This window comes from Phialemonium atrogriseum, assembly GCF_030411735.1.
Source record: "Phialemonium atrogriseum strain 8032-3 unplaced genomic scaffold QBC33scaffold_6, whole genome shotgun sequence".
NCBI lineage: Eukaryota > Fungi > Ascomycota > Sordariomycetes > Cephalothecales > Cephalothecaceae > Phialemonium > Phialemonium atrogriseum.
Genome location: NW_026848143.1, coordinates 826,920 through 851,820, shown reverse-complemented (window position 1 = coordinate 851,820; position 24,901 = coordinate 826,920). Strand labels below are relative to the sequence as shown.

The following is a 24,901-nucleotide window of genomic DNA, read 5'->3' as shown; positions in this document are numbered from 1 at the left end:
CGTTATGCTGTGCAAACCAAACCCAGTCTCACGTCAGCGGTTCAACACTCAGCATCGATTGCATCACCTCAATAACCCTGTCTGCGTCGGCTAAGAAGAAGTACGACTTGAGCCGAGAGACGCATTGTCATATCGCTGAAGGGAAATGATTTTTGGAATGGCAACCCTCTTACGTCTGGGTGGAAGGAGGGCATACCTCGAACCCAGCGTGCCGGCCCGATAGAATACCAGATCGGGCTACTGACGGGCCGACGACAACGCTCAGTTGCAAACCCTTGTATTGTGAACCTCTCTCATCTCTCATCTCTCAACGAAAGCGTAGGTAGGAGTCGAGGACAATGGTTTGTAGGAGTTTATTTTCAAATCCAGTGCCTCTTTTTGAGGAGCCCACCTAAGTCCCTCGTTAACTTTCCCTTCTCCCCCGTTGCTAGAAGTAGTCTGCATTGCTCTACCCTTCCGAGATGCTACAATGTTGTGGAAGGCATCACACGGTCTAATCGCCGTTGCATCTCGACAACCGGCTTCCCGGAGGACCCTATCAACTCTCCGGCGGGGCTCTACATCATTTTCTATTGCCATCGGCTCGTCCGTCTCCAAGGTACGAGAACCTTGCCCCTCACTCATATTCAAGATTCGTCGCTGAGTCATGACAAACAGCAACGCGTGGTCGAGAAGGCCAGAGAGGCCGCCAGCCCGGCACCAAGGGGCTTAAGCAAGGCCCTCGACGATGCCAACGGGCCGGACGCGGCGGTCATCCTTACCTCGCGGAGCCTCGCCCCGTGGCTCGCGGACCAAGACTTCCTGTCCGCCCTCCTCCACGTCCCGGGCCAGCCACCCCCGGAAATCAACGTGTTGAGCGCTGTGGTGGACGGGATCCCCTGGCCGGACGCACCGCACAGCCTCCGGGACGGGATCTCCGTCCTGCACGGGGGTCTCGCGTCGATGCTGCCCGACCTATGGGGGAGCGCACAGGTGGATTGTCCCTCTGTGCAGCCATCCATCACCGTTCCCTTCCCGCCGTTGAGGAATGATTCCGGGCCGCTCGAGGCAACGATCCCCCTGGCAAACACCGTCTTCAACAACGGCCGGCCGTTCACCATGTTCGCCAGCCGATGGCAGAGCCAGCCCGGCTCACCCCTCAAGCTCACCCAAAAGGTCGAGAAGAGAAGACAGCTCATCGTCCCCGACCTCACGGGAACCAACACCACCAGCAACAGGAGCAGCAGAAGCGACATCTCTGCCCCGCTCCTCCCCATCACCCGCCCGCGGCGGATCGTGGCCGGGCTCGGCAACATCATCCGCCAGGTCGAGATCGACGGGAAGCCGGCGCCGGCCTCGGGGGAGCTGGAGGCCGTCATCCCGGCTCTCCTCGACGCCCGCTCCGAGTCGGCGCCGACGACGACGTCGACGGTCGGTCCCGTCGGCGTGTGGGCCCTGGTCGTCCCCGAGGGCGTGGCTGCCGCCACTGGCGGGGAGATGCCGCGGCTGCTTCGGGGATCGGCAGCGTCCGACTACGGTGGCGGGGGTGGGCTCTCTGAATGGGGGGCGGCGGTGGAGAGTTCGGTGGTCATGGCGAGGTTGCTGGCGTCCGGGGCCCGTCTCCAGAGAATCCGTAAGTTTTGGTTTTGATAACGCTCTCTCTAGCGTCTGTACTGACGAACCCGTGGCAGTGAGCGGTGGAGGGGGTTGGGGACTAAAGCAGGGTCTGCTTTCCCTGGATCCGCAGGTCCGATATTCGGTGCCCGATGAGGAAGACGTGGAGCGCTTCATCAGGTCCTTCAAGGGGGAGACTTCCCCCGACGATGTAATCACCCCCGGCTCTTACATACAGTTCTTCGTGGAGCCCATACATCCATCGCAAAAAGTCTCGGCCATCAACCGACCCGAACAGGCGGGGCTGGACTTTCCGGAGGTTGTGGTTGGCACATGTGACACGGCCGAGGAGGGAGAGCACTCGGTCGAAGATGGAGTCCAGGTTGTTACGGATTATTTTGGGGCCCTCTCATCGCAGGGGATGTTCATTGCCTCTCCTACCGATACCGTTGGAAGTCACGGGATGGGGCTATCCACGAAGATAGACGCACCTAACTGCCGGGTTGAGGTCCACGGAAAGCCACGACACGAGAGAGACGACAGCAGTGCTTGAGAGACGGCTTGGCGTCGCTGGATTGTAAGGCGAATGAATGTGTACTATATAGAGTGTATACTATTGTCGCTATTGGAGATGCCATGTCTTGCGTCGACGACATGGCGACTAAGGGGTATTCGGAGTTACCCGTGGTAAGAGTCCATGTGGTTGACTCTACTGGCTGTCCCTTCAACCTGCTGTCCGATCTAGCACAGCTAATACGATGCGTCATGTTCAGTTAGCCGCTATCCAACCACCGCGTGATACTGTGCTATTCGGGAACCTGTAGTGACGGCGCCGAAAATAATGAGGTTGAGATTGCCCACCATGTCTAAAGGTTGATTCATACAGTCTCGCCTGTTTTCTCTTCCAATCTCCACCTCCACGGGCGCATTCACGGGCGCATTCGATAGATACTGGCCATTCCGATGCTGATCGGCTGATCCTCCCCGATCCATCACTCAATCATATCCATATCCTCGATCGGCTCCCGTCCGACACCTGCATTGGCAGCGCCGTTGGCAGCCGGGGCCGCAGACTGCTGTTTGCCCGCTCCGCTGTTACCGAAGTAGTCTTCCATTTCAGCATCCAACTCTTCCTGGGTCTTCTTGAGACGCCCCTCGCGCCCGTTCCGCGGGGCGGGATTTCCGCCTCCTCCCCCGTCTCCGCCACCTCTTCCCCGTGCACCGGGCCTCCTACCACCCTCGCGCCGTCTGCTGGGCAGAGGGCTGCGTGAGCGACTACCGCTGCCTCCGGGCCGGTAGTTATCACCACCCTTTCGGGAGCCCTCCCGGCGAGCTGGAGAGAGCGAACGAGACTGGTTCGAAGGGTGGCTTATCCGCTCAGAAAGAGGCCGACTAGGCATGACCGCAGTGTCAAAGGGATTCCGCCGCGGGGTTGGCCCAGTGGGCATCATAGTGAGACGAATTGGCTGACCTGCGTATCGCCAATTAGTACTTCTGCTGCTCCAGAGATGGTTCTAGAGGCACGTACCCGCAGCATTGGCACCATCGTACTCTCGAATGGCCCGCAAAGCGTCTTGGTTTGATTCGTACGTGACGAATGCCGTCCCTTCGGAGCGCCCGGCACGATCATAACGAAGCTCAAGCCGCTCTACCGGGCCGATCTTATTGAACAGTCCCTGCGACTGTAAATATGTGTGTGCATAAACCGTCAGGGATCTGACTCACATCAAGGTCATCTTCAGTTAGTTCGTAGTGGATGTTGTCGACTCGGATCTTAGAGCCTCTGGAGTCGCCGGATACGAGGTTAGCACAAGCGCTGTGGCGACCCGATCAGGTGTACAGCAACATACCTAGACTGATCAGGGAGTGCCTGTCGTCGTGGACCAGTAGATCGGCGGTCATCTTAACCAAAGGCGTCAGTGATCGAACTCGGTGAGGGAGACAGTCAATTGTACCATTGCCGTCGTATCTGTCGTGAACCCACTCGCTATAAACAACATCAGCCTCGGTTGCTTCGCGGGGGAAATACCGTTGGACATACGAGTCTAGGTTTCGGGGAGCGTCATCTCTGAAAGACTGTCCCCCAGTAGATCGAGGAGCGTCATCTCTGAAGGACTGTCCCCCCCAAGACCGGGAGGTGTTAGCTGGGGTTTCTCACGAAGTCAACTTCTCCGGTCGCGATCCGAGGCATCGAGCACAAGTCGTGAAAAGTGTGGCGTCGAACAGATGTGACCGAAGAGGGGAAGAGGAGAGGATTCAACCTGTCGCGGGAGTGATGTTAGTCAGGTATTTGTTTTGTGACAAGAGGAGGAGGGGGCAGATAAGGGAAGATCGGGGTCGCACCTTTCTAACACCATCTCGAGGGTAGTCCTGCCTCTCGCGCCGTCCGCTAGCACCGCTGCCGCCGCGATTGTTACGTGGGCCGCCTCTCTTGCTCTATGAGGGGTCAGTTGTGGGCAGTTGGCGGATGAGAAGAATCTGCAAACCTTCTGGCGCTCAGCGAGAATTTCGTCGAGGCTGCGGTCCATTTCGTTCAGAGTTAAAATTCGAGGTAATGTTGGCGCCGGTTAGAAGAATGATTGGAAGATGAGTACCTATGTTTGTCGGATTGGGGTCAGTACGGAAACGCGGCTGCAGGCAGACAAGAGAAGGCTGGATGGATGCCTGGGCGGATTTGTACCTATTAGGTACATACCCATTACATGCATGCACGCTCGCCGAATATGCAATATTCGCGGATATGCATTGTACAGTACCAACGCTCCCTGTTTTGGGATCTCCAGTGCGAACATGACAATTTGGTCAATCTAAGTTGGCATTTTCTAGGAAAAAACTTCCTCGAGCACTAGTTACAGATGACGATTAAGGAAATAAAGCAGCCGCAAACCCTGCCTTTTATCTTTTGTTGGCACCGGGCACCATCCAATAGAATTAAGATGCCGGAGCCGCAAAACACCTGTCCAGTTCCCAGCACTTTTTCTGAGGGAAGTCCAAAGCTTCAACATGCAAGACCATCTACCTATTTCAGGCCTGCCGGCTCTTCTCCTTCTATCGGATAAAGCAACTGATGCCCCTCCCCCAAGAATCAATCGAATGCGGAACGCGGCGAGTAGCAGGTATGCAGATGAATAGAAGGGTAGGAAAGTGAAGCCCGAGGTGTTCAGATCAGATCAACCTAGATCAGATCGGCCACGTTCATGGGCATTTCCTCGATCTGGGTGCTGTAGAACTGCTCGATCTCACGCATCATGCGCACATCCTCGGCCGTGACGAAGTTGATGGCAACGCCCTTGCGGCCGAAACGACCACCACGACCAATGCGGTGGATGTAGTTCTCACGGTTGGCAGGGAGATCGTAGTTGATAACCAGGGAAACCTGCTGGACATCGATGCCGCGGGCCAGAAGGTCAGTGGCAATGAGGACGCGCGAGGAGCCCGATCGGAATTCCTTCATAATCAGGTCACGCTGGGCCTGGTCCATATCGCCGTGCATGGCGGAGACGGTGAAGTCACGAGCAGTCAGCTTGTCGGTCAGCCAGTCAACCTTCCGGCGGGTGTTGCAGAAGATGACGGCCTGGGTGATGGTGACCGTCTCGTACAGGTCGGAAAGCGTATCAAGCTTCCACTCTTCCTTCTCAACAGCGATGTAGAACTGCTTGATACCCTCGAGGGTAAGCTCGTCCTTCTTGACCAGGATGCGGACAGGGTCACGCATGAACTTGGTGGTGACCTCGAGGACGTCCTGGGGCATGGTGGCCGAGAGGAGGACGACCTGAGTGGACTGAGGCAGAAGCTGGAAGATGTCGTAGATTTGCTCAGTGAAACCACGCTATTTACCGTGTTAGTAAAAGGTAGGCGCACCGGTTGTGAACTGCAGCAGGGGCAACTTACAGAAAGCATCTCGTCGGCCTCGTCGAGAACGAACATCTTCATGGAGTCGGTCTTCAGGAAGCGACGCTGGATCATGTCCTGAACACGACCAGGTGTTCCGACAACGACTTGGGGACCATCCTGAAGGGCCTTCATATCATCGCGAACACTGGTTCCACCAATGCAGGCGTGGCACTCGACCTTCATGAAGTCGCCAATGGCGACGACGACCTTCTGGATCTGCTGAGCCAGCTCACGAGTCGGGGCAAGAATGAGAGCCTGGCACTGCTTGATGTTGGGATCGATCTTCTGCAGAACAGAGATGGAGAAAGTAGCCGTCTTGCCGGTACCGGACTGGGCTTGGGCAATAACATCATGACCTGGACTGACGTCAGCGAAAACCGTCCGCCGGTGAGAGGATTGAGGTTGTCCATACCCTTGATGACGGGCATGATAGCGCGCTGCTGAATAGCAGAGGGGCGCTCGAAGCCATAGGCATAGATACCTTGGCAAGATTAGTTAAGCCAGGTCGGAATGGGTTGGGTTGGCCAGGAGATCCTCACCTCGAAGCAACTCGGACTTCAGGTTCATGTCATCGAAGGAGTCAACGGTCTCGTCATAGTTGGACTCGATCTGTCCTGCATTATTGTGAGACTGGTTAGTGGCAGGACATTGGATAGGTGTGAAAGAGTGGCGAGGTGTATGATGCAGGAATGAAGGTGTGCGCCTCCGCGACCAGGCGTGATGGGATGGTCGCCGGGATTGAGAGGATTGAGAGAAAACTTACCCTCGGGGACATCTTCGAGTCCCTTATCAGTAGCCATGATTGCGAGTGAAGTGTCGCAAAAATTTCCAGATCACAAGCCCTGCTTGAGATCTAGAAATACTCGATGAAGTTGATGGTGGGGCAGAGAGAAAAAAATCGGCAGACGTCTCGATCAGAGAAGTTCTGCAGCGTCCCGACGGAATAGAATTAGGTCGAAACGAAATAGACTCAAAATCTCCCAGTATTATCACTGAGAGCGCCCGAATCTAGAAAATAATGGGATGTTTGCTCGTGATGTTCTTCTTTGAAGTTTGGTGGGTTGGAAGAGAGAATTCTCAGGTGGGAGCAGGATGGAAAAAAATTTGGGTGACCGAGATATATTGCGCCTGAGGCCAAACAAAGCTAATAGGGCCCCACCACAGGTAGGAGGGGCGAGGGCTGACACAGTGGAACGGTACAAGGTACTTGCCAATTCCCCACTAATTAAAACAGCAGTCATATCCGGGCGGGAATCGCATCGACGAATTAAATAAATTTTAGGTTCCAGGATACCGAGTATTGAAAAACAAATAATTTTCAAAAATAAAACAATCCTTTACTCGACCTTCAAGCTTCATGACTCCTGAGTCACAAAACCTAGATATTTGAGTCACAGAGCAGCATTTGGAGTCACGGATCTGCGTAAGCTGAGAATTTGGTCGCCACTGCTTCTTGCCTGGGATTCTGACTCCTTTCCCAGGTCATGACGCCAAATGCCAGCGGAAGGCACGAGGATCCTGCGGGTGATCTTCTCCAGTCTGGACCTTCAATCCCTCTCCATCCACTAGGGATCAAGCCCTTGGGAAACCAGTACCTATCTACGGGCCCCAATGCGCGCACATCTGCCGGAACCCTCCAAGCCCTGCCCGACGAGGTTTTGGCAGTGTTTCTCGAATACCTTGATCAGAGAAGTGTCAGACTCCTAGGCTATACTTGCAAGTTTCTCTATGCATTTTGCAATTATGATGAGCTCTGGAAGACCTTATTTCTCGAGTAAGTCTATTCCACGGAGCCCAGCACCCCCTGAACTGTTGTTGCCTAGTCAACGTGGCGGCTCGAAACCCCAGAGCTCTTGTTGCCTGTCTGTACCAGTGAGATGGATGTCTTGTGGAGAATGCTGCATGCAAATGCGGTCCATGATGCTGTTGTTGACGAACGTTTAGTGTGCATTCTTCGGAAAGTTTACCCTTCACCTGGCGTGGGACCTGGAAATCAACACTGTTAGACCTCCCAAAGGAGAAGCAGATCAAAGTTGACTGTAGCAACGTATTCTCGGATGTGTTGCATAGGCCTTTTGTCTGCAGTCATGTCGCGCTCGGCCAGTTCACATCCAATATACCCCAGGCCAACCAAGTCCGCCGCTTTGAAAACCTCAGCTATGAAGGGTTCTCAAGCAAGTGGAGTGACAAGCCGTTCATCCTGACGAGGTGTATCCAAGAGTGGCCAGTCTGCCAAAGCTGGAATATGGACAAACTCTTGAGCAAATACTCGGACGTCGAGTTTCGGGCGGAGGCTGTCGACTGGCCGTTTTCAACCTACCACCAATACATGTTGGACAGCCGCGATGAGAGCCCCCTGTATCTGTTCGACCGGAAATTCGCTGAGAAGATGCAGATAAGGGTGGGGAAGGAGGACGGCGCGGCGTATTGGAAACCTGACTGCTTCGGTTCGGACTTGTTTGAGCTGCTTGGGGACGAGAGGCCTGCTCATCGGTGGCTTATCATAGGGCCCGAGAGGAGTGGCTCGACTTTCCACAAGGATCCGAATGGCACGAGTGCCTGGAACGCGGTGGTCCAGGGCGCAAAGTACTGGATAATGTTCCCGTCATCTGTCTCGGTTCCTGGCGTTTATGTGTCCAAAGACAATAGCGAAGTCACAAGCCCCTTGAGCATCGCCGAGTGGCTCCTAGAGTTCCATGCCGAGGCGCGTCGACTTCCAGAATGTGTCGAAGGCATTTGCAATGCAGGCGAGATACTACATGTACCAAGCGGCTGGTGGCATCTAGTGGTCAATCTTGAGAGTGGAATCGCCCTCACGCAGAACTTCGTGCCCGAGTCACATCTCGTCGAGGTATTGTCATTCCTGAGAGACAGGCCAGAGCAAGCCACGGGATTTAAGAAAGGTATCGAGGATCCTTACGGCTTGTTCGTCAGTCGGTTGGGAGAGCAACGACCGGAGCTGCTCGCAGACACGTTGGAGGAGCTGAACCAGAAGCAAGGCCGGAAAAGAAGGAGATGGGATATGGCTGTTGGTCATAGTACCGAGGAGGATCAACCACAAAAGAAAGGCACCGGGTTCAGCTTTGGGTTCTGTGACGACGAAGGCGAAGTTCCATAGATCTGTCCTGCCACTTTTTGTGGCTAGAATGCAAAATAGCCAGCAAATGTTCATGCGAGGTGCAACAGTAACCTGGAACCTACCTCTACCTCCCTACCTTAGGTACGGACGGGCGTACAGTATCTAAGGTATCTCGGTACCTTCTTAACGGAGACTTCTGCCTGCGTCCCGATAGGTGCCCTGCCAAGAGCAAACTCCTAGACTTAACTTTGCTGGAAGCCAAAATGGTTTGTCCCACCTCATCACCCCACCTCGCCACCCCACCAGCCCCCCCAAAGCTTCCAAGCTGTGACGTTCCGTCCAGATACCTGACATTCGCTTGACAACCACCTTCCAGTCATCCCTCCTTCAAAAATTCTCTTCTTCGTACAGGACATCTAGGACTTACAAACTTACTCCCAGAACGTACCTCAAACCTCTCTACATCAATCACAGGCAAGCTCAACGTCCTTTCTTTTACCCCACCAAGGCCCAATCGCCATCTCAATGCTCCCAAGAAAAAACCCCGCCATGACTGTCATGACAAATTGAGCTCTTTTAGGCATGCGGGATATATGAATTCTTCACACACTGCTTCCCATCAGTAAATTTTCATCGAGATTGGCATGCATTATCCGCACTACCAATTGGCTTGTGGTCCCTTGGCTGGCATATCTCCTCTGTTTTCTCCCATACTCTTCTTCGGATTCCCCCAAGCAACCACGAAACATCCTGTGTGGCGTGATCTCTGCCTATTAGCTAACACTAAGAGTAAATAGGATCCATCTTCTTCTACTATCAAGATGCCTATCTCCAAGATCCACGCTCGCTCCGTCTACGATTCTCGTGGCAACCCCACCGTCGAGGTCGACCTTGTCACAGACACTGGGCTGCACCGAGCCATTGTCCCCTCTGGAGCATCCACCGGTCCGCAAACCCCATTTCTGAAGGTGAAATTGTACTGACGTATATGGCCAGGTCAACACGAGGCCTGTGAGCTCCGTGATGGTGACAAGTCGAAGTGGGGAGGCAAGGGCGTCACCAAGGCCGTTCAGAATGTGATTGACACCATTGGCCCAGCTCTTATCAAGGCGAACCTCGACGTCAAGGACCAGTCGGCAGTCGACAAGTTCCTCATCGACCTCGATGGAACTCCCAACAAGACCAAGCTTGGAGCCAATGCTATCCTGGGAGTCAGTCTGGCCGTTGCAAAGGCTGGTGCTGCTGAGAAGGTACCCAACAAATGGAAGGATACACGTCGTAGGACTGAGCTGAGCTGACGCGGTTTAGGGAATCCCTCTCTATGCCCACATCTCTGACCTTGCTGGGACCAAGAAGCCCTATGTGTTGCCGGTGCCCTTCATGAACGTTCTCAACGGAGGGTGAGTTACGGCCATTCTTCAAGGCAGGGTACTCACTAACACGAGCAAAATAGGTCCCATGCCGGTGGCCGGTTGGCTTTCCAGGAGTTCATGATCGTCCCATCGTAAGCCACCTCGAGCCCCGGCGGATGGAATGCGGACGGCTAACAGTTATCTAGCTCTGCCCCTTCCTTCTCCGAGGCCCTGCGCCAGGGAGCTGAGGTGTACCAGATCTTGAAGAAGCTCGCCGTGAAGAAGTACGGCCAGTCTGCCGGAAACGTCGGTGACGAGGGTGGTGTCGCTCCCGACATCCAGACTGCGGTAGAGGCTCTCGATCTGATCACCGATGCCATTGAAGCGGCGGGATACACCGGCAAGGTCCATATCGCCATGGACGTTGCTTCCACCGAGTTCTACAAGGAGGAGGAGAAGAAGTACGACCTGGACTTCAAGAACCCCGATAGCGACCCGACCAAGTGGCTCACCTATGAGCAGCTGGCTGCTCTTTACGGCGATCTCTGCAAGAAGTACCCCATTGTCAGCATTGAGGACCCGTTCGCAGAGGATGACTGGGAGGCGTGGAGCTACTTCTTCAAGGCCCAGGATATCCAGATTGTCGCAGATGACTTGACCGTCACCAACCCTCTGCGCATCAAGAAGGCCATCGAGCTCAAGGCTGCCAACGCCCTGCTTCTCAAGGTCAACCAGATCGGCACCTTGACCGAGTCCATCCAGGCCGCCAAGGATTCCTATGCTGACGGATGGGGTGTCATGGTGTCTCACCGATCCGGCGAGACCGAGGATGTCACCATTGCCGACATTGTTGTTGGTCTCCGAGCTGGCGAGATCAAGACTGGCGCTCCGGCTCGATCTGAGCGTCTTGCCAAGCTCAACCAGATCCTTCGGATCGAGGAAGAGCTCGGCTCCAATGCCGTGTATGCCGGCGAGAACTTCCGCAAGGCTATCAACCTCTAAGGTTGAAGAGAGACCCACTCGGAGTGCATTGGACGAAGCTGTAAGGCGGATCCATGCCCCATGCTTTTAGCTTGGTGACTTGGCTTGAATGGAATCGGAATGCTTACGAAAATGGTGAAAATGGAATGATAGAATGCTCATGGTTGGGTGGAAAGGCCTTCATAACAAAATTCAAGCCATGGCTCTTGTCGTTGCTGTTGATACAGTAGCGCTTGCTATGGCTATCGATAGCTCTTTGCCGTGGCTATCAATATCACTATCGATGGCTCTTTCGGTCACTGTCAATTGCTCTTGCCGTCACTGTGAACTCGTTGAAACGCATCTCGATTGCAGAGTTTCGTAGGCCCCACTAAAGCACTGCAAAACTCCCCTACAGACACAGGCAAGCGTGCTTGCCATACGATTCTGTCATGGACATTTTTTGGTACCCGGAGGTGGTCTTCGAGAACAATTCTGGAGAGTTAGGGAACGGAATGCTACGCTAATAATAGAAATTACCTTTCTTTATGATCCTCACCACTAATGTAGGCATCCGTCACAATCTAAAGCCACTTTACCAATTCCAAATCTCCAGTCCCTGGTTATTAGGTAGGTAGGTAAGTAGAGGATGGAATGCAAGCAAATAGGTAGGCTTCATGTTAGCTTCCGTCTGGGGTGCCCGAGCAGTGACCACCGACCGTTCTCATGAGTGGACACATGAATTGTGTGTGAGCCAATTAGCACCCGATCCTGCACCTAGCTCCTCTCGCCGAAAACCAGCTAGCCTTGGAACCACCCACTCACAGACTCACAGAACCACAGAGAAGGGCGGCCAAAGATGGCCACTGCGACCCCACGCAACAAATAAGACGCCCCAAAAGTGCAGCTGTGCAGTACTGTGCAGTAGCCAAGAGCAGCAGCCAGGCAGGTCGTTGACCTCAGCTGAGTTGAAGTGAGCAGGTGAGCGTAGCCTAGCCTTCCCGACTGACTACCTACCTTCCAGACTAACAACCAACCTTCAACAAGGTTCCTTCTCTCCCCCTTGCGACGCAACAACAACAAACCACCTAACCCAACAGCCTAGTTTCGTGACCCTCGCTGCGCCCCCTTTCACAGGCATCATTCCCGTCTCTTTACGGAATACGGTTTCGTCGTACGGAGTTCCTCTATCCCCACTCTCACCACTCCCCCTACCCGATTCGACATCCTAGACGTCAATGATGCCGGCTCGAACATGATTACATGCGAAGAGGCAACCGCCGTCCATTCCATTTCGCCCTTATACACTCAACACATTCACCATCATCATTGTTGGCTGGCGAGAGTCCGATTCAAAAATCCCCGATCCGGTTCCGCCCCTTAAGTCCGCGAATGCCATTCATTTCGAGCCCACCGTTCAACCCCATTTTGCGACCTTCCCACCGTTCCCACCGCTCCCGCCGTCCCTTCAATTGCCTCAGCCGAGTCGCGCACGCTTCGCTCGTCGCGGCTGACTCGGAGACGAGCTCTTTCGAACTCCGGTGACCTTACGCAACAAGTCTAATTAATTCGTGTACTGTGATCGCAACGGCCCGCTTCATCTTGGTCTCTACCCCTTCTATCACCGGGAGCCTGTCTCCCTCGGCGCAAACATGGTTTCCGACGAGACATACGACATCTGTCTCCCGATCCTGCAAGACCCCAGCATCGATGACGAGGAGAAGACGGACAAGCTCGAGGACCTGCTGAAAGAGAAGACTAGCCTCACCGGCCAAGCTCTAGAACACGCGATTTTAGATGCGCTTTGGAGATATCGTGAAGGCGGTGGCAATGCGACATCGCCGCCGCCGATACGACAGACTATACTGCGAAGACCGTCGCCGGCTTCGTGGCGTGGATCGGCGACCCCATTGTCGGGCTCTCCTCGCCTTGGCGTGAGCCCGCTTGTTCCCCCAGGTTTTGTGCCTTCGAGCTTCAGCCGGAACAAGTCATCGACCGCATCGCCTTTCGGTTCGCCCAGGCCATCTCCCCATCTCGCCTTTGCAACCCCGATTATACCCCACAGCCCCAATCTGGGTGCCTACCAGTTTGCCCATGATGATACCCCTTCGCAGGTGACGTTTGGTGATTTCCAATCCGACAACGTGGACTGGCTCGTGAGTGATGATGCTGCTAGCGTCACTTCATCGGTCGGCATCTCCAGCGGACTCAACGTCGCCGCGCCCGAGTTCGTCTCCTCGCAGCAGACGGACATGACCCCCTACGACATGCTGAGGTCCATCCTTGGCCAGTCGCGAACCGACGAAGAGATTGATGCTGCTCTGGCCATGCACGGATATGACCTCGGGGCCACAGTTGCCGCCATAATGGAGACTCAGGTGCGGGACAACTTCGCCATGGCTGTCCAGGCAGAAGAGGCGCAGACTGTACTGATCGGCAAGTCGATGACCCCTGACGGCCGACCGGTTACTCCCGCAGATCAACAGAAATCCGGAGTTATTTGCAAGTTCTTCCTGTCGACCGGGCAGTGCATGCGGGCAGACTGCCGCTTCAGTCACGATCTGAGAAGCCACATCTGCAAGTAAGTGTGGTTTATTTAGACCCAAACCCGTGTTTTGTACTGCTTTGCTAACAACCTGACTCTGAAGGTACTGGGTAGCAGGGAACTGCCTCGCCGGTGAGACTTGCATATTCTCACATGACCCCGCGCATCTCGTCAAGGGATTACAGATCGATGGTGCCAGCACGCCACCAGCTCAGAAAGCGAATCCTCAGATCCCGGACCAGAGCGGGTTTCCATCCTTGAAGCCAGCGACGCCAGGGACACCTGACCAATGGCTCATGTTTACTGCTTCTGCGAACTATTCCTCCGGCGGGATACCTCCACCGCCGGGTTTCAAGCCGTTACAAGGTTATACAGGCGAGCGCCCTCGCTCTCGCCCGGGTAGTCGTCACCAGGACCAAAAGGTGTCCACGCCCGCTGCCCCCTCGCTCGACGATGCAGATGCCTTTCCATCCCTGGGCTCGACATCGTCGAAGCAGGGCAAGAAGCACCACGGCAAGCGGGGCGGGCACGGGCACGGGCATAAAGAAAACTTCACCCCGAGCACCCTTGCCGACATTGTGAAGATGTCGCCGTCCCCCGCACCGACAGCGGCACGACTGGACCGCAAGCTTGGCCGCAACGGCAGTTCCACCAGCATCCGTAACGGAGAAAATAGCGCTGCTGCCCAGGCGATCCCCAACCCGAAACACATCCCGTGGCTAGAAACCGGCGAAAAGGCCAACAGGGCCTATCTTAAGGCTCGCCAAGAGGCTATCAAGCACGGCGGCCTTAGGAACAAGTTCTTACAGAGGTTCGTTCCCATTCAGCAGTACTGTCTCGCTCCGCGCTCTTGCGATTATACTGACATCTATATAGTGCTGCGCAAGCCTGGAACCGTAACGATGCACGTGCTGCGAAGGCGCTCAGCCTACGTGGCCAGAGCGAGAACGATCTCATGAGAAAGGCGCACCGCGAGGCTGCCCGAGAGTTGTACGAGGAGCGCAACAAGAACAGCTCGAACAGCCCGGAGATGTATGTCGATCTGCACGGGCTCCATCCCGAGGAGGCCGTCGAGTACCTGGAGCGCGTCCTCTTGGAGAATAGCAAGGAGCCGCGGCCCGTCTACGCCATCACGGGGAGCGGCCACCACAGCAAGAACGGCAAGGACAAGGTGGGCAAGGCGCTGCGGAATTTCCTCAACGAGTGGAGGTATGCCTACCGCGAGTTCTCGGTTCCCGGCGACCGGAACAACATGGGCGGGATCCTAGGGATCGATGCGAGGAGCTGGGACAAGTCCCTCTCGCGGGAAGGAGGCGCATCGCTGGCGACGAAGGAGGAGGAGCCCAAGGTTGAGGTGGACATTCTCGACCAAGGGGTCGAGATTGGGGAGGGCAAGGTGAGGCTGCTGGTCAGAGACACGTCTGCGGCCAAGGAGCCGCCCAAGGGGCCGAGCGCATACCGGGCTCGGTGACCACAGCGAGGGAGGGGATAGGGGGGCTATTACCGAGGATTGACATAGCTACCCAGGTCTGCAGTTAGTGGTCGAACAAAGTAGTAAAACTAAGAAAGGCGAAACGCCAGTCCAGTAAACCACACGAGTCCACCCGCTCATCGTCGGAAGGATATCCCACCGGCCCGCAGACGAACTAGGTACTGTAGGTTACATTGCTAGTTCGAGATCGATGCTTGGAACCTGTTGGCAGATCAAGAGGCTCTGCTTTGCGAGTGACGTCGAGGTGTGCAGGGGAGCTGGCCAATTGGGAAGGGGGAGTGGGGGAGGGGCAAGGGCTGATCGAGGATCACCCATCATTGCTGGCTGCTTGGGCCTGAGAGCTTCGAAACGTCTGAAACCACTCCCTTTTCAATGGAGGATATCTGTCTGTCTGCTACATCTCAACGTCGAGAACTCGTCCCTCCCTTTAAATCAACATCGTCTCTGTGCTGTGGCGTCTGCACTACGTTGAACAGACGTTGCATTTCCGCCCCATCCGTAAACCCTGTCCAGGACGTGCGGCTGCGCCCCAATTAACTTACACCCTACCTTGGGACGAGGAGCAGCTTCAATACCAAGACTACCCACCTCCTGTTATTCTCCTCTCTTCTCGACTCAAATGGCCAAGATCAGCTAGCACCCGCTTCTATGCTTTTCTGCTTTACCTAGCTTCCCGGCCCAACCATTGTTGACCGGAAGAGATCGCCCAGTTTCCACCAACAGCCCTACCTCTCCCGGCCGTTCCGGTTCGAGGGATTCCTACCCATCAACACCCCCCTCACGATGCCGGCCGATTACCAGTCAGCGGCAGCGGCGCTCGCCATTCCCCCGATGCCCTCGCCCCCGACCTCCCCCTCCGCCGCGACGCCTCCGTCCCCCGACCTCGAACCGGGTAGCCCCCTCCCGCCCTGGGCCCGCCCGCGCACCGCCTCCACCTCGGCCCGCCGCCTCTCCTCCCGGCCGTACACCCTGCACAACCGCGCGCACTCGCGCCAGCCCCTCGCATCGCGCCTCCTGCACGCCGCGGCCGCGGCCGGCGAGCGGGCCTGGCGCCTGTTCCGGCGGCTGCCGCCGGCGTACCGGGTCCTCGTCGTCGCGGGCGGCGCGGCGGCGCTGGCGCTGGGGATCACGTTCGCCGTCTTCAGCGGGCGCATCCTCGCGGCGCTGGGTCCCGTGGCGCGGTCGTGGAAGGCCCTCCCCCTCGGCTGGGCGCTCGTGTGGCTGCTCGTGTTCGCGGCGGCGTTCCCGCCCCTGGTGGGCTACAGCAGCGCCGTGACGGTGTCCGGGTTCGTCTACGGGTTCCCGCACGGGTGGCCGTTCGCCGCCACGGCCACCGTGGCGGGGTCGGCGGCCGCGTTCCTGGCCAGCAGGGGGGTGTTTGCGCCGTACGTGCAGAGACTTGTTGGCCGTGACAGGCGGTTCGTCGCGCTCGGGCAGGTACTCCGCCGCGACGGCATCGGTGTTCTCACCATGATACGCTTCTGCCCGTTGCCGTATAGCCTTAGCAATGGGTTCCTCGCCACCATCCCGAGCATATCTACCGGGTCGTTTGCCGTGAGCACCGCGCTGTCGACGTGAGTTCCCCTTTGAAGCTCTCTATTATTTGGTCCCCCCCCCCCACCCCCCCCCAAACCAAAAAAAGCAACCAACTAACCCCCGAAACAGCCCAAAACTCCTCGTCCACGTCTTCATAGGCAGCCGGCTCGCCCTCCTGGCCGAGGAGGGCGACACCATGACGGCCGGCGACCGCGCCGTCAACTACGCGGGCATGCTCCTCGGCGGCCTGGTGGGCCTCGCCGTGGGGCTCGTCATCTACCGGCGCACCATGGCCCGGGCCGCCGAGCTCGCCCTCGAGGACGACGACCCCGACGCCGCTGCCGCCGCTGCCGCTCTCGGGTTTACCGGAGAGGAGGGTGAGGAGGAGGATGAGGAGGAGGGAGGGGGGCGGGAGGAAGGGGCCCGACTGCTGCGTGGCTCGTCCGCTGCCGGGGCTGGGGCTGGGGGACCCGACGCTTCTGAACTCGACGCGGCGGCGCTGATGGATGATGATGACATATCGCTGTGGGAGGCGGAGGGTGTAGAGGGCGGGTATAGGGATAGTTGGGATGAGGAGGAGGCCGTTGGCGGCGGCGGGGCGGTGGATGGGAGGAAAGGATAGGAACGATGTTGTCTTTTGCTTGAAAAGAGACATGCGTTGGGGAAAGGGGGTTTCGAGGCACTGGCACTTTTTGCATTGGCGGCGTTCCAGGGAACAGGTTATAAATAGATGGTCAGTGAATACTTTTCAAGGGCTACCGTCTCGCAATGATTGGTTCTGTTGGTTAGGTCAGTACTGCTTGTACTGGGTCGTATGATGGATAACGAATAGAGATCAATTAGACGGCCTATAACTCGGAAGTTGTTGGGTTCTTGGAGTCATGGTGAACTCCCCGTTTCCATTCAAAATCACGCTATATTTGATAGAAAGAAACCTAAGTAATTTGCCTTGTATCGCATACTCCTGCTCCTTAAGAGTTCCAAGACGCCATTCGCGATGCCTGTAAATACCAAACGCCAACGCTGAAAGCCAAGACATTATTTCCTACAACAAGGCCAGTCCAGTCTGTTCCGACTTGACAGATCATCCCCGCTAAACGCACATCGAAAGCCATAATCACACTGACAGCCTCGTGGATCGCTGAATCAAGCCAGCCTCAACGGGCTCCCTGGAAGTTTTGCATGAATTGCATGGCCTGCTCCATCGGATAGCCGATAAAGACTGGACCCGTAATATTAAATACCGTCTGTGGGGTGCTGGCTGGTTTGTCCTCTTTCGTCTCTGGGACCGGTGGTGGTGGGTTTACAAAGGTTGGCATCGTAGGCGGTGGCAGATAACTGGCTGGAGGGAACGGGTTCTTGACTGGAGTAGATGGTCTCTCGATCCTCGGTTCCGGCTCGGCAGCAGCAGCGCTCGCCAACGGTGCCTCGCCCTTGGGGAACGGCGACGCGAAGGCCAACTTTGTGTGATCGAAGGGGCATTTCCGCGCCGCCGTACCCTCCACCTGCGGCGTCGGCACGGGGCTCGGCATGCGGACGGGTGCCGCGGGCGACGACTCCCGTCGGGGGTGGGGGTGGTCACGCTGGTTCGGCGCGGAATAGACGGGGATGGAGATGCCCCAGGGTCTGCTCGGTGATTCCCCGACCCTAACCTCGTTCAGGGGCCGGTCAAAGTGGCTCTCACGCTCCTCGCCCATGGAGCTCTCGGGTTTCTGGTCCTCGGGTTTCTCGGGATCTCCTGCCTCGCTAACACTGACGCCGTTCGCCCAAGTTTCAACACGGTCGTTGGAAGCGCCGCCCACTGCATCCTCTTGCTCCGCGGTCGGCAGCATAGGTTGATGGAGTTGGCTGAGGCCTTTGATCATGCTCGAGAAATTGCCGTACTTGGCATCGATCTTCCTTATTTGATCTTGAGTCTTCTGATATCGTCGTACACACACTTCATGGCTGCGAGGAATCTGGTGCTTGTGTTTCTCCACATATTGCGCGATCTCCTCCGGCGAATGCTGATCGAGGAAGCGAATCGGGCATTTGGAAGCAGATCCGTGCCCAGCCGAGGGAGCCGGCGCAGACATGGTCTCTTCGTACATGGCTGCACAGATGGGATCCGTCGACCGGTGAGGGGTCGGATCGTCTGTTGCTGCATCGGCGGCGACGGAGACGACGTTCGGTTCTTCGGCGACATCGTACTTCTTTGAGAACGGGCATTCCAGGAGACCCTTGCGACCCTCGACGGTGAAATCCTGCTCAAGCACTGTGGAGAGTGAGGTCATAGTTTCCGTCGCCGAGAAGGGCGATAAAGCCTCCTTGTCCGAACCGCTTCCCTTGCTCATGTCCGCCGAGATCGCGAGCTTTTGGGCCGCTTTCCTGCCTTCTCTGATGAATAGAGCGATATGATGTTGGCTGTCCGACTGTCCGCGTCTCGGGAGAGGGACGAAGTTTGTGGCTTCTACTGTTGAGGGATGCAGATCCGGTGGCAGCTGAAGCTTGGCCAGGGTTTCCGATATCTCGGGAACCGCTGGAGCATACTTGTCGGCAAGATATTGATACTAGAAGTGCAACCCAAACGTCAGCTAAGGCGCCAAAAGCGTCTCGTGGGATGGGGAAACGTACTTGCTCGTGGGCGAAACGCAGTTTGTGCTCTAGAATGGTCTTGCGGTCAATCAAGGACTGAACCTCATCGGCAAGCGCATTGAAAGACTCGACCAGAGTCTTTGTGTGATGAAGGCAATTCATTACATTGACGGTAGGAGCGATGGTGAGCTGCGCATTTATCAGCTTGGATGCCGGGCCGGGCCTTGGGTAGAAAGCCTGTGTCAGGTGCTTGTCATTCTGCCTTAGCTGAGTCGGAAGTTAGGTAAGGCGAAGATGCAATAATCGCGGATTCCGTCCGAAGTTCGGACGTGGACAGGCAGCGGGGCGGGTCTACCAGGGTACCACCCGACGGCACCTACCGATTATTACGTAGGTACCTTATCTCTCCAGCAAGCAGCAAAGGGCGCCTACTTCGCGCCATCCAATACCTAGGGATTCCCGATACCTAGGTGGGCAGGTAGGCATTTTGGTACTTCGTATCATCTCACCAATTATCGTCTAGCCATTCTGGCAAGCCATATTATTTAGACGGTTGCAACACCTGAACAGTACCTCAAGTTGCGTTGAGGAACTGCCTAGCTAGAGCGGCTATCGGCAGTTACTGATCTCGAACGGCGCCGCTCCGGCCCAGGCTGAACTACTGCGTAGAAGTGGCCCCTTCTAGCTCCAGCCTCCAAGCCAAGCAGGAATGGCTATACAACCCGCGCGGTTGATCAGCCGAAAGGCTCACTTGATACCCGGTGAGAACTGCCTAGGCGCCTCTTCTCTCCGACAGGGCTTCTAACTATCGTCCAGGTCAGTTTCATGTTGCCGAGCTCTTCTTCGAGGTGCCAAAGAACTACGCAAACCCAGCTGCCGGCACTCTGAGGCTATTTGGTCGAACTGTCAATAAGTATGAGAGATCGATAACACCGCCTCTGCCGGCCGAGCTGGAGCAGCTTCACCAAAGGCCCTACTTCGTCTACCTCGAAGGAGGGCCAGGCTATGGCAATCGCGAGCCCCAAGAGCTTCCTCTGACCAGGTTCCTTCTGGGTCGTGGGTACCAGGTGCTGTATCTGGACTATCGCGGCACCGGCCTCAGCACCCCGATCAACGCCGAAGCCCTTGCCAGGGAAGGGGACACCCAAGCGCAGGCAGACTACCTCAAGCTATTCCGCCAAGACAACATCGTCCGGGACCTGGAAGCGGTCCGCTTGTGCCTGACAGCTGATCAACGACCGGACAGGCGGCAGTGGTCCATCTTCGGCCAGTCCTTTGGCGGATTCGTCTCCCTTACCTACCTATCCAAGTACCCTCAGGGGCTTCGCGAATCTTTCATCACTGGTGGCCTGGCCCCCGTGCGCAGGACTGCCGAGGAGGTGTACCGGGCCACCTACAGGAAGGTTCTGGAGCGGAACCAGGCTTACTACGACAAATATCCCGAGGACGTCCAGGCAGTCCGTCGAGTCGTTGAATATATCACGGCGCAGGATGGCATTGCCTTGCCAGGCGGTGGTAAATTGACAGCCGGGAGACTGCTAAGCGTTGGCATGTCATTGGGATTCCATGGCGGGCTCGATTCTATCCACAGCCTTATTCTCAAGATGGTTACGGACCTCGATCAGTTCTCTTTCCTTACTCGGTCGACACTCACCGCGGTTGAGCTCAGTGTTCCATTTGACTCGAACCCAGTGTACGCCATTCTCCACGAAGCCATATACTGCTACCAACCCGGAGTCTCGTCGAACTGGGCTGCCTATCGTGTCGGCAGGGAGATCAACGGGTTTTCCTGGCTAGCCGGTCAACCCCCCAGCCAGGAAGAAGGTGGAATGGAGACTCCGCTGTGCTTCGCCGGGGAGATGGTCTTCCCTTTCCATTTCGAGACGTACCCAGAGCTCATGCAAATGAGGGAGGCCGCCCGGCTGCTCGCAGAATACGACGGATGGGAGGACCTGTACGACGAAGAGCAGCTGCGGCGGAACGAAGTCCCCGTCTACGCCGCCAGCTTCGTTGACGATATGTATGTTGACTTCGATCTAGCACGAGAGACCGCCAAGCTAGTCAGGGGTATCCGGGTTTACGAAACGAACTCCCTGTACCACAACGCAATCCGGGCACGGTCAGAGGAGGTCCTACCTCAGCTGTTCAAGATGAGAGACGATCCGGTCGATTAGGGTGCTTCCCCTATTGCTCGTCATCCTGGAACTACATGTCTTCTCTATTCCGGCAGCGTCTTCCCCGCTGCTTGTCTGTGCTCCCTCTAGATTTCGCATCATCAGCTGGAAATCAGCGGTATGTAGTCGGTCGCATTATTCGCATTAGATGAGTATCTTAGGATAGCTTTTTCCTCCAATGCCTTCCAGAACTGTTCTAGCTCGGTGACTGCAAGCCCCCCAACGTATATGACAAACTCGTTGGCCCTGCCTCTTCCGTTGCGACTGATAATGCTAAACAGTTGAAACTCATCGACGCAGGTGCCCATAATCCCGTGATAATGGGCAAAGGGACTCACGAATACACCAGGAAGGCGGACAATCAGGTTTCGCTACATTAGATGACCAATGCCTCTCATTACAGTAGATAAGAACACAAACCTCCGGACCCTATTCGCTGGTATCAATCAGCTGCTTCCCAATGATTGAAATATCCGAAATGCAAGAACAGGGGGACGACAGAAAGAAAAAAAAAATTCCAAACGAAAGCAAAACGGGAACACCCAGTGACAATAATCATTCCCACACAATGTCCTCAGCCGATGATATCCTAGAAAAAACAAACCCGAGCCTATCCAAACAAGAGACCGAGAGATGGCCAATACCCAGCCCTTGCCCCTCACTACTCCCCAACCCAAAAACCACGTTGCGCACCCAACCACTCGCGAGCATCTACCTACCACCTCGGCCCCGCCCTCAGCCAGTGCTGCTGATACGGGAACCTCGGGTCGGGCGGCGGCGGCGGCGGCAGCGGGAGCCACAGCCTCTCCATGCTAGGCAAGAACCTCCCGCTGATGTCCTCCTCCCGCCTTGCGACCGTCTCCCGCAGGACCAGCGCCGCGATCTCGGGGTTCGCGACAAGGAACCCGTTGGTGTCGTCGGGCGCCCGGCGCCACAGCAGGGGCTGCAGGAAGCCGACGCGCGCAAACACCATGCGGAGCAAGGGGTCCGACTCGGCGAGCCCCGAGTACAGCTTGCCGCACAGGCACAGCACCTCGGGCACCGCCGCGTCGCTGCCCGCCGTCTCGAGCATGTCGATGGCCGCGCGCGCGATCTCGCGCTTGAACCCCTCCAGCAGGAACTTGTTGGCCAGAACGTACACGTCGATGTTGAGCTCGTACGCCAGCAGCCACGTCCGCAGGTCCTCGCCCCGGATCCGGCCCCCGCCGTTCGGATCCGCCGGGTCCCACCCGGTCCCGGTCCCGCCCCCCGCCGTCGGCGTCGGCGGCGTGCGCGCCCGCGGCGGCGATCCGGGATAGTACCTCCTCCTCGGCGGGCGCGCGGCCACGCGGTCGCGGTGGTTGCGCGGGTGCGGGTGCGGCATTGGCGGACCCCGGTGCTGCTGGTGGTGGTGGTGGTGGTGGTGGTGGCGCGGGTGGACGCCGCCGTTGGCTAGCATGACGACGGGCGGGTGGAAGGTGATTGGCTGCGGGGGCGGGGCGCGCGGGGCGGCGCACGCCCAGCACGGAGGGCCCGACGCCGTCATGCACGTCGGGCAGCCGCAGTTGGGCCGGTGCATGCCCGGGTGCTTCTGCCGCATGTGTTCCCAGTGGCGGTCCTCGCGCCGCCGCCGCCGCGCCCGCCGCCGCCGCGACGCAGCGCTGATGTCCGAGTCCGGAGAGCCCTCGCTGTCAGAGCTGCCCGAGGAGGCGTCGGTCGAGGCGGCAGGGTCTTTTCCCTTGCCCTTGTCGACGTCAGCGGCTATAGCGGAGGCGCGGTTGGTTAGCTTTTGGACATCGGTATTGCCAAGGGGTGGGCTTGACTTACATAGCGCACTGGAGGCGGGCTTGATAGGGTCGTAGCGGCCTTCATAGAGGTACGCGACCAGGAAGTGGAAGATGGAGGGATTCTCCTCGGGGAGGTCGATGGACTGCGTCGCCGATTCCCGGAACTCTCCACATAGAGCCTTCTTGAAATACTCAGATTTGGTCAAGATGTGTTTATGTACCTGATTAGGGGTCCTTTTTAGCATGCCCCTACTCAGTGCTTCAAGCGAGATAAGTTGAAAAGTGAGAGAAATAGGGGGTGCCCTTACATAGAAAGTCTCAATATGCGGTGGCGCTCCTACCCGAAGTGGGATGATGGGAGAGCTGTAGCGTCTGCGACCGACGTTAGCACTGGCAAAGCCATGTTATAGCAATGGGTTTCATGAAGGCAGGAGGGTCACCAGTGGATGGCGATGCGCAGCAACAGAAGGCTCATTATGAAAGCCCGTCCTCCGCTCAACCCATGTCGATTGCGTGCGACATAGAACCAGAAAGGAAAAAGCGCGCCGATCGCACATACCCGTCCGAGGTTGAAAGCCACAGATCTTCCCTTGGATCGAGCACCTCCCTGCGCTCGAGCCCATCAGGGATTGAGTCCAAAACGACGACATCGGGCAACGTCGTGGATGGCTCCCTCATGACGTCGTCCAGGGTCTCAAGGACAGCACGTCGTCGGCCGCCAGTGTTGGAGCTGCTCCCCTCACCGCCTCCGTTGCCGTCCGCGGCACCTCCTCCCGCCTTGTCCGTGCTTGATGACCCAGACATGGCCCCAGCGTTCGTCGGACCAACGAACAAAATGAGGGATAAAAAAAGGGAGACGCCAAATCGGTTTATTTGCGGCGATGGGGGGGTTTTTGAGGTGCAGCGATAGAGCTGCGACAGCTGGCAAGGCGCGATCAATCAACCACTCATTCTGGGGGGAGGTTGAGTATGCGACAGAAGATGGGGAACGAGGCGACAGGGGGTGCAGATTGAAAAAAAAAAAAAAAAGGAATAAAGGGCACGCTGCGGATAGGATGGAGCCTAGGTTAACACGAAAAAAGAAAAGAGGCAACCAGGAGGGCTGAAGGTCGGCCGAGAAGGTGATGGTGTGTGTAGCGGCGACCCTTTAACAGGCAGCCACACCGGTCGACTATCGTCGGGAGGCACTACCTTCGTTTACATTGATGGGCAACCACCAGAAAATTATGGGAAGGAGGGACAGCAGCCTTCTCGAGCGGGCTGTGTGGTACATGGGTCTGGTCGGCTGGGCCCTAGGTCCATCGCTGGTTGGTCGACTCTACGGAACCTCGCTTTTGTTGGTGTTGCTGTTTTATCTGGGTTTGTCTGCCTTGTCTGCCTCGCTTTTGGCTGTAGCAGAGAAGGTGCGGACGTTGGCATCGCCACCGACGGCATCTTTTCATTTCTCCCTTCCTTGTTTTAATGGAATTTTCCGGGCTCTCTATCTAGAGCAGGGCAGCAAGTAGGTATGGAACATGGAATCAATCCGGGGCATGGCGATCTGGGGTGAAGCGCGAAGAAGGGGGGGCATTTCCTGCATGCTGCCTTGGGAGAACATGGAGGCCTATAGGAGGGGTTCGAATGGTGCCACCGCCGTGCGTCTTCGCTGCAAGGCGGCCGAGGTGCATGCAGGCCGGCGGCGTTTGGAGGACTCGTTGCGTGTGAATGGAGCGCCCGAAAAACTGTGTAAGCATTGAAATTTAGTCCAGGCAGCCCTTCTCACGTCATTGAGGGATCCTCTTATAGGTTCCTGCATGTTGGTTCATGGTTTTGCCTGATGACAATGTTGTTGCGCTTCTGTTCTCTATATCCCCAACGAACAAGTTTTGATATCGACCCCTGCCCGTATGTGCGATCTTGGCATCTATCGGTTCAACAGAGGGGTTTCCTATGTGCT

General features: G+C 56.6%; 10 protein-coding genes across 10 annotated transcripts; 6 read left to right on the top strand and 4 right to left on the bottom strand.

Moving 5' to 3' along the window:
* The first annotated feature begins 309 nt into the window (after positions 1-309).
* Positions 310-2,366, top strand: QBC33DRAFT_330392 (uncharacterized protein). The gene is made up of 3 exons (XM_060423661.1): positions 310-598; positions 658-1,612; positions 1,671-2,366. The coding sequence occupies exons 1-3, from the start codon at positions 470-472 to the stop codon at positions 2,144-2,146; spliced, it is 1,560 nt and encodes a 519-aa protein (XP_060285877.1). The 5' UTR covers positions 310-469; the 3' UTR covers positions 2,147-2,366.
* On the bottom strand, positions 2,169-4,349 carry QBC33DRAFT_531543 (uncharacterized protein). Its single transcript, XM_060427313.1, has 10 exons — positions 4,274-4,349; positions 4,080-4,187; positions 3,937-4,029; positions 3,635-3,708; positions 3,549-3,580; positions 3,444-3,495; positions 3,319-3,376; positions 3,122-3,269; positions 2,455-3,064; positions 2,169-2,343 (listed from the first exon to the last, which is right to left on the bottom strand). Exons 2-9 carry the CDS (start codon positions 4,119-4,121, stop codon positions 2,586-2,588), a joined length of 978 nt encoding a protein of 325 aa, XP_060285876.1. The 5' UTR covers positions 4,122-4,187; positions 4,274-4,349; the 3' UTR covers positions 2,169-2,343; positions 2,455-2,585.
* A 41-nt stretch (positions 4,350-4,390) lies between these two features.
* Positions 4,391-6,614, bottom strand: QBC33DRAFT_531535 (P-loop containing nucleoside triphosphate hydrolase protein). The gene is made up of 5 exons (XM_060427312.1): positions 6,251-6,614; positions 6,027-6,101; positions 5,900-5,968; positions 5,485-5,843; positions 4,391-5,422 (listed from the first exon to the last, which is right to left on the bottom strand). The coding sequence occupies exons 1-5, from the start codon at positions 6,285-6,287 to the stop codon at positions 4,769-4,771; spliced, it is 1,194 nt and encodes a 397-aa protein (XP_060285875.1). The 5' UTR covers positions 6,288-6,614; the 3' UTR covers positions 4,391-4,768.
* Positions 6,615-6,761: 147 nt separating this feature from the next.
* QBC33DRAFT_531530 (uncharacterized protein) lies at positions 6,762-8,733 on the top strand. Its single transcript, XM_060427311.1, has 2 exons — positions 6,762-7,261; positions 7,432-8,733. The coding sequence occupies exons 1-2, from the start codon at positions 6,972-6,974 to the stop codon at positions 8,603-8,605; spliced, it is 1,464 nt and encodes a 487-aa protein (XP_060285874.1). The 5' UTR covers positions 6,762-6,971; the 3' UTR covers positions 8,606-8,733.
* A 654-nt stretch (positions 8,734-9,387) lies between these two features.
* On the top strand, positions 9,388-10,920 carry QBC33DRAFT_447325 (putative enolase; the record flags this gene model as incomplete). Its single annotated transcript, XM_060424426.1, has 5 exons — positions 9,388-9,511; positions 9,563-9,816; positions 9,875-9,966; positions 10,020-10,070; positions 10,125-10,920. 5 exons carry the CDS (start codon positions 9,388-9,390, stop codon positions 10,918-10,920), a joined length of 1,317 nt encoding a protein of 438 aa, XP_060285873.1.
* Positions 10,921-12,222: 1,302 nt separating this feature from the next.
* On the top strand, positions 12,223-14,982 carry QBC33DRAFT_330001 (uncharacterized protein). Its single transcript, XM_060423659.1, has 3 exons — positions 12,223-13,459; positions 13,527-14,234; positions 14,300-14,982. The coding sequence occupies exons 1-3, from the start codon at positions 12,531-12,533 to the stop codon at positions 14,892-14,894; spliced, it is 2,232 nt and encodes a 743-aa protein (XP_060285872.1). The 5' UTR covers positions 12,223-12,530; the 3' UTR covers positions 14,895-14,982.
* A 245-nt stretch (positions 14,983-15,227) lies between these two features.
* Positions 15,228-17,357, top strand: QBC33DRAFT_604777 (putative tlg2-vesicle protein of 38 kda protein). The gene is made up of 2 exons (XM_060432253.1): positions 15,228-16,489; positions 16,581-17,357. Exons 1-2 carry the CDS (start codon positions 15,699-15,701, stop codon positions 17,071-17,073), a joined length of 1,284 nt encoding a protein of 427 aa, XP_060285871.1. The 5' UTR covers positions 15,228-15,698; the 3' UTR covers positions 17,074-17,357.
* QBC33DRAFT_531516 (uncharacterized protein) lies at positions 17,286-19,426 on the bottom strand. The gene is made up of 2 exons (XM_060427310.1): positions 19,065-19,426; positions 17,286-19,000 (listed from the first exon to the last, which is right to left on the bottom strand). The coding sequence occupies exons 1-2, from the start codon at positions 19,185-19,187 to the stop codon at positions 17,609-17,611; spliced, it is 1,515 nt and encodes a 504-aa protein (XP_060285870.1). The 5' UTR covers positions 19,188-19,426; the 3' UTR covers positions 17,286-17,608.
* On the top strand, positions 19,404-21,545 carry QBC33DRAFT_531515 (alpha/beta-hydrolase). Its single transcript, XM_060427309.1, has 2 exons — positions 19,404-19,786; positions 19,842-21,545. Exons 1-2 carry the CDS (start codon positions 19,735-19,737, stop codon positions 21,197-21,199), a joined length of 1,410 nt encoding a protein of 469 aa, XP_060285869.1. The 5' UTR covers positions 19,404-19,734; the 3' UTR covers positions 21,200-21,545.
* On the bottom strand, positions 21,430-23,969 carry QBC33DRAFT_604771 (uncharacterized protein). Its single transcript, XM_060432252.1, has 4 exons — positions 23,525-23,969; positions 23,274-23,337; positions 23,006-23,186; positions 21,430-22,939 (listed from the first exon to the last, which is right to left on the bottom strand). The coding sequence occupies exons 1-4, from the start codon at positions 23,767-23,769 to the stop codon at positions 21,915-21,917; spliced, it is 1,515 nt and encodes a 504-aa protein (XP_060285868.1). The 5' UTR covers positions 23,770-23,969; the 3' UTR covers positions 21,430-21,914.
* Between the last annotated feature and the right edge of the window lie 932 nt (positions 23,970-24,901).

Bases quoted from the DNA above. Each gene is read 5' to 3' on its own strand.
- QBC33DRAFT_531530 (XM_060427311.1), top strand. From the start codon at position 6,972: ATGACGCCAAATGCCAGCGGAAGGCACGAGGATCCTGCGGGTGATCTT. The intron at 7,262-7,431 runs GTAAGTCTATTC...ACGAACGTTTAG, and splicing joins TGGAAGACCTTATTTCTCGA to TGTGCATTCTTCGGAAAGTT.
- QBC33DRAFT_531515 (XM_060427309.1), top strand. From the start codon at position 19,735: ATGGCTATACAACCCGCGCGGTTGATCAGCCGAAAGGCTCACTTGATA. The intron at 19,787-19,841 runs GTGAGAACTGCC...ACTATCGTCCAG, and splicing joins AAAGGCTCACTTGATACCCG to GTCAGTTTCATGTTGCCGAG.
- QBC33DRAFT_531543 (XM_060427313.1), bottom strand. From the start codon at position 4,121: ATGGACCGCAGCCTCGACGAAATTCTCGCTGAGCGCCAGAAG. The intron at 4,030-4,079 runs GTTTGCAGATTC...GACCCCTCATAG, and splicing joins TTCTCGCTGAGCGCCAGAAG to AGCAAGAGAGGCGGCCCACG. The intron at 3,709-3,936 runs GTGCGACCCCGA...TGGGGGGGACAG, and splicing joins CTCGAGATGGTGTTAGAAAG to TCCTTCAGAGATGACGCTCC.
- QBC33DRAFT_330001 (XM_060423659.1), top strand. From the start codon at position 12,531: ATGGTTTCCGACGAGACATACGACATCTGTCTCCCGATCCTGCAAGAC. The intron at 13,460-13,526 runs GTAAGTGTGGTT...CTGACTCTGAAG, and splicing joins CTGAGAAGCCACATCTGCAA to GTACTGGGTAGCAGGGAACT. The intron at 14,235-14,299 runs GTTCGTTCCCAT...ACATCTATATAG, and splicing joins AGGAACAAGTTCTTACAGAG to TGCTGCGCAAGCCTGGAACC.
- QBC33DRAFT_604777 (XM_060432253.1), top strand. From the start codon at position 15,699: ATGCCGGCCGATTACCAGTCAGCGGCAGCGGCGCTCGCCATTCCCCCG. The intron at 16,490-16,580 runs GTGAGTTCCCCT...CCCCCGAAACAG, and splicing joins GTGAGCACCGCGCTGTCGAC to CCCAAAACTCCTCGTCCACG.
- QBC33DRAFT_330392 (XM_060423661.1), top strand. From the start codon at position 470: ATGTTGTGGAAGGCATCACACGGTCTAATCGCCGTTGCATCTCGACAA. The intron at 599-657 runs GTACGAGAACCT...CATGACAAACAG, and splicing joins TCGGCTCGTCCGTCTCCAAG to CAACGCGTGGTCGAGAAGGC. The intron at 1,613-1,670 runs GTAAGTTTTGGT...AACCCGTGGCAG, and splicing joins GGCCCGTCTCCAGAGAATCC to TGAGCGGTGGAGGGGGTTGG.
- QBC33DRAFT_531516 (XM_060427310.1), bottom strand. From the start codon at position 19,187: ATGAATTGCCTTCATCACACAAAGACTCTGGTCGAGTCTTTCAATGCG. The intron at 19,001-19,064 runs GTACGTTTCCCC...TTGCACTTCTAG, and splicing joins TGCGTTTCGCCCACGAGCAA to TATCAATATCTTGCCGACAA.
- QBC33DRAFT_531535 (XM_060427312.1), bottom strand. From the start codon at position 6,287: ATGGCTACTGATAAGGGACTCGAAGATGTCCCCGAGG. The intron at 6,102-6,250 runs GTAAGTTTTCTC...ACAATAATGCAG, and splicing joins ACTCGAAGATGTCCCCGAGG to GACAGATCGAGTCCAACTAT. The intron at 5,423-5,484 runs GTAAGTTGCCCC...CACGGTAAATAG, and splicing joins AGGCCGACGAGATGCTTTCT to CGTGGTTTCACTGAGCAAAT.
- QBC33DRAFT_604771 (XM_060432252.1), bottom strand. From the start codon at position 23,769: ATGTCTGGGTCATCAAGCACGGACAAGGCGGGAGGAGGTGCCGCGGAC. The intron at 23,338-23,524 runs GTATGTGCGATC...CGTCGGTCGCAG, and splicing joins TGGCTTTCAACCTCGGACGG to ACGCTACAGCTCTCCCATCA. The intron at 23,187-23,273 runs GTAAGGGCACCC...ACCCCTAATCAG, and splicing joins CGCATATTGAGACTTTCTAT to GTACATAAACACATCTTGAC.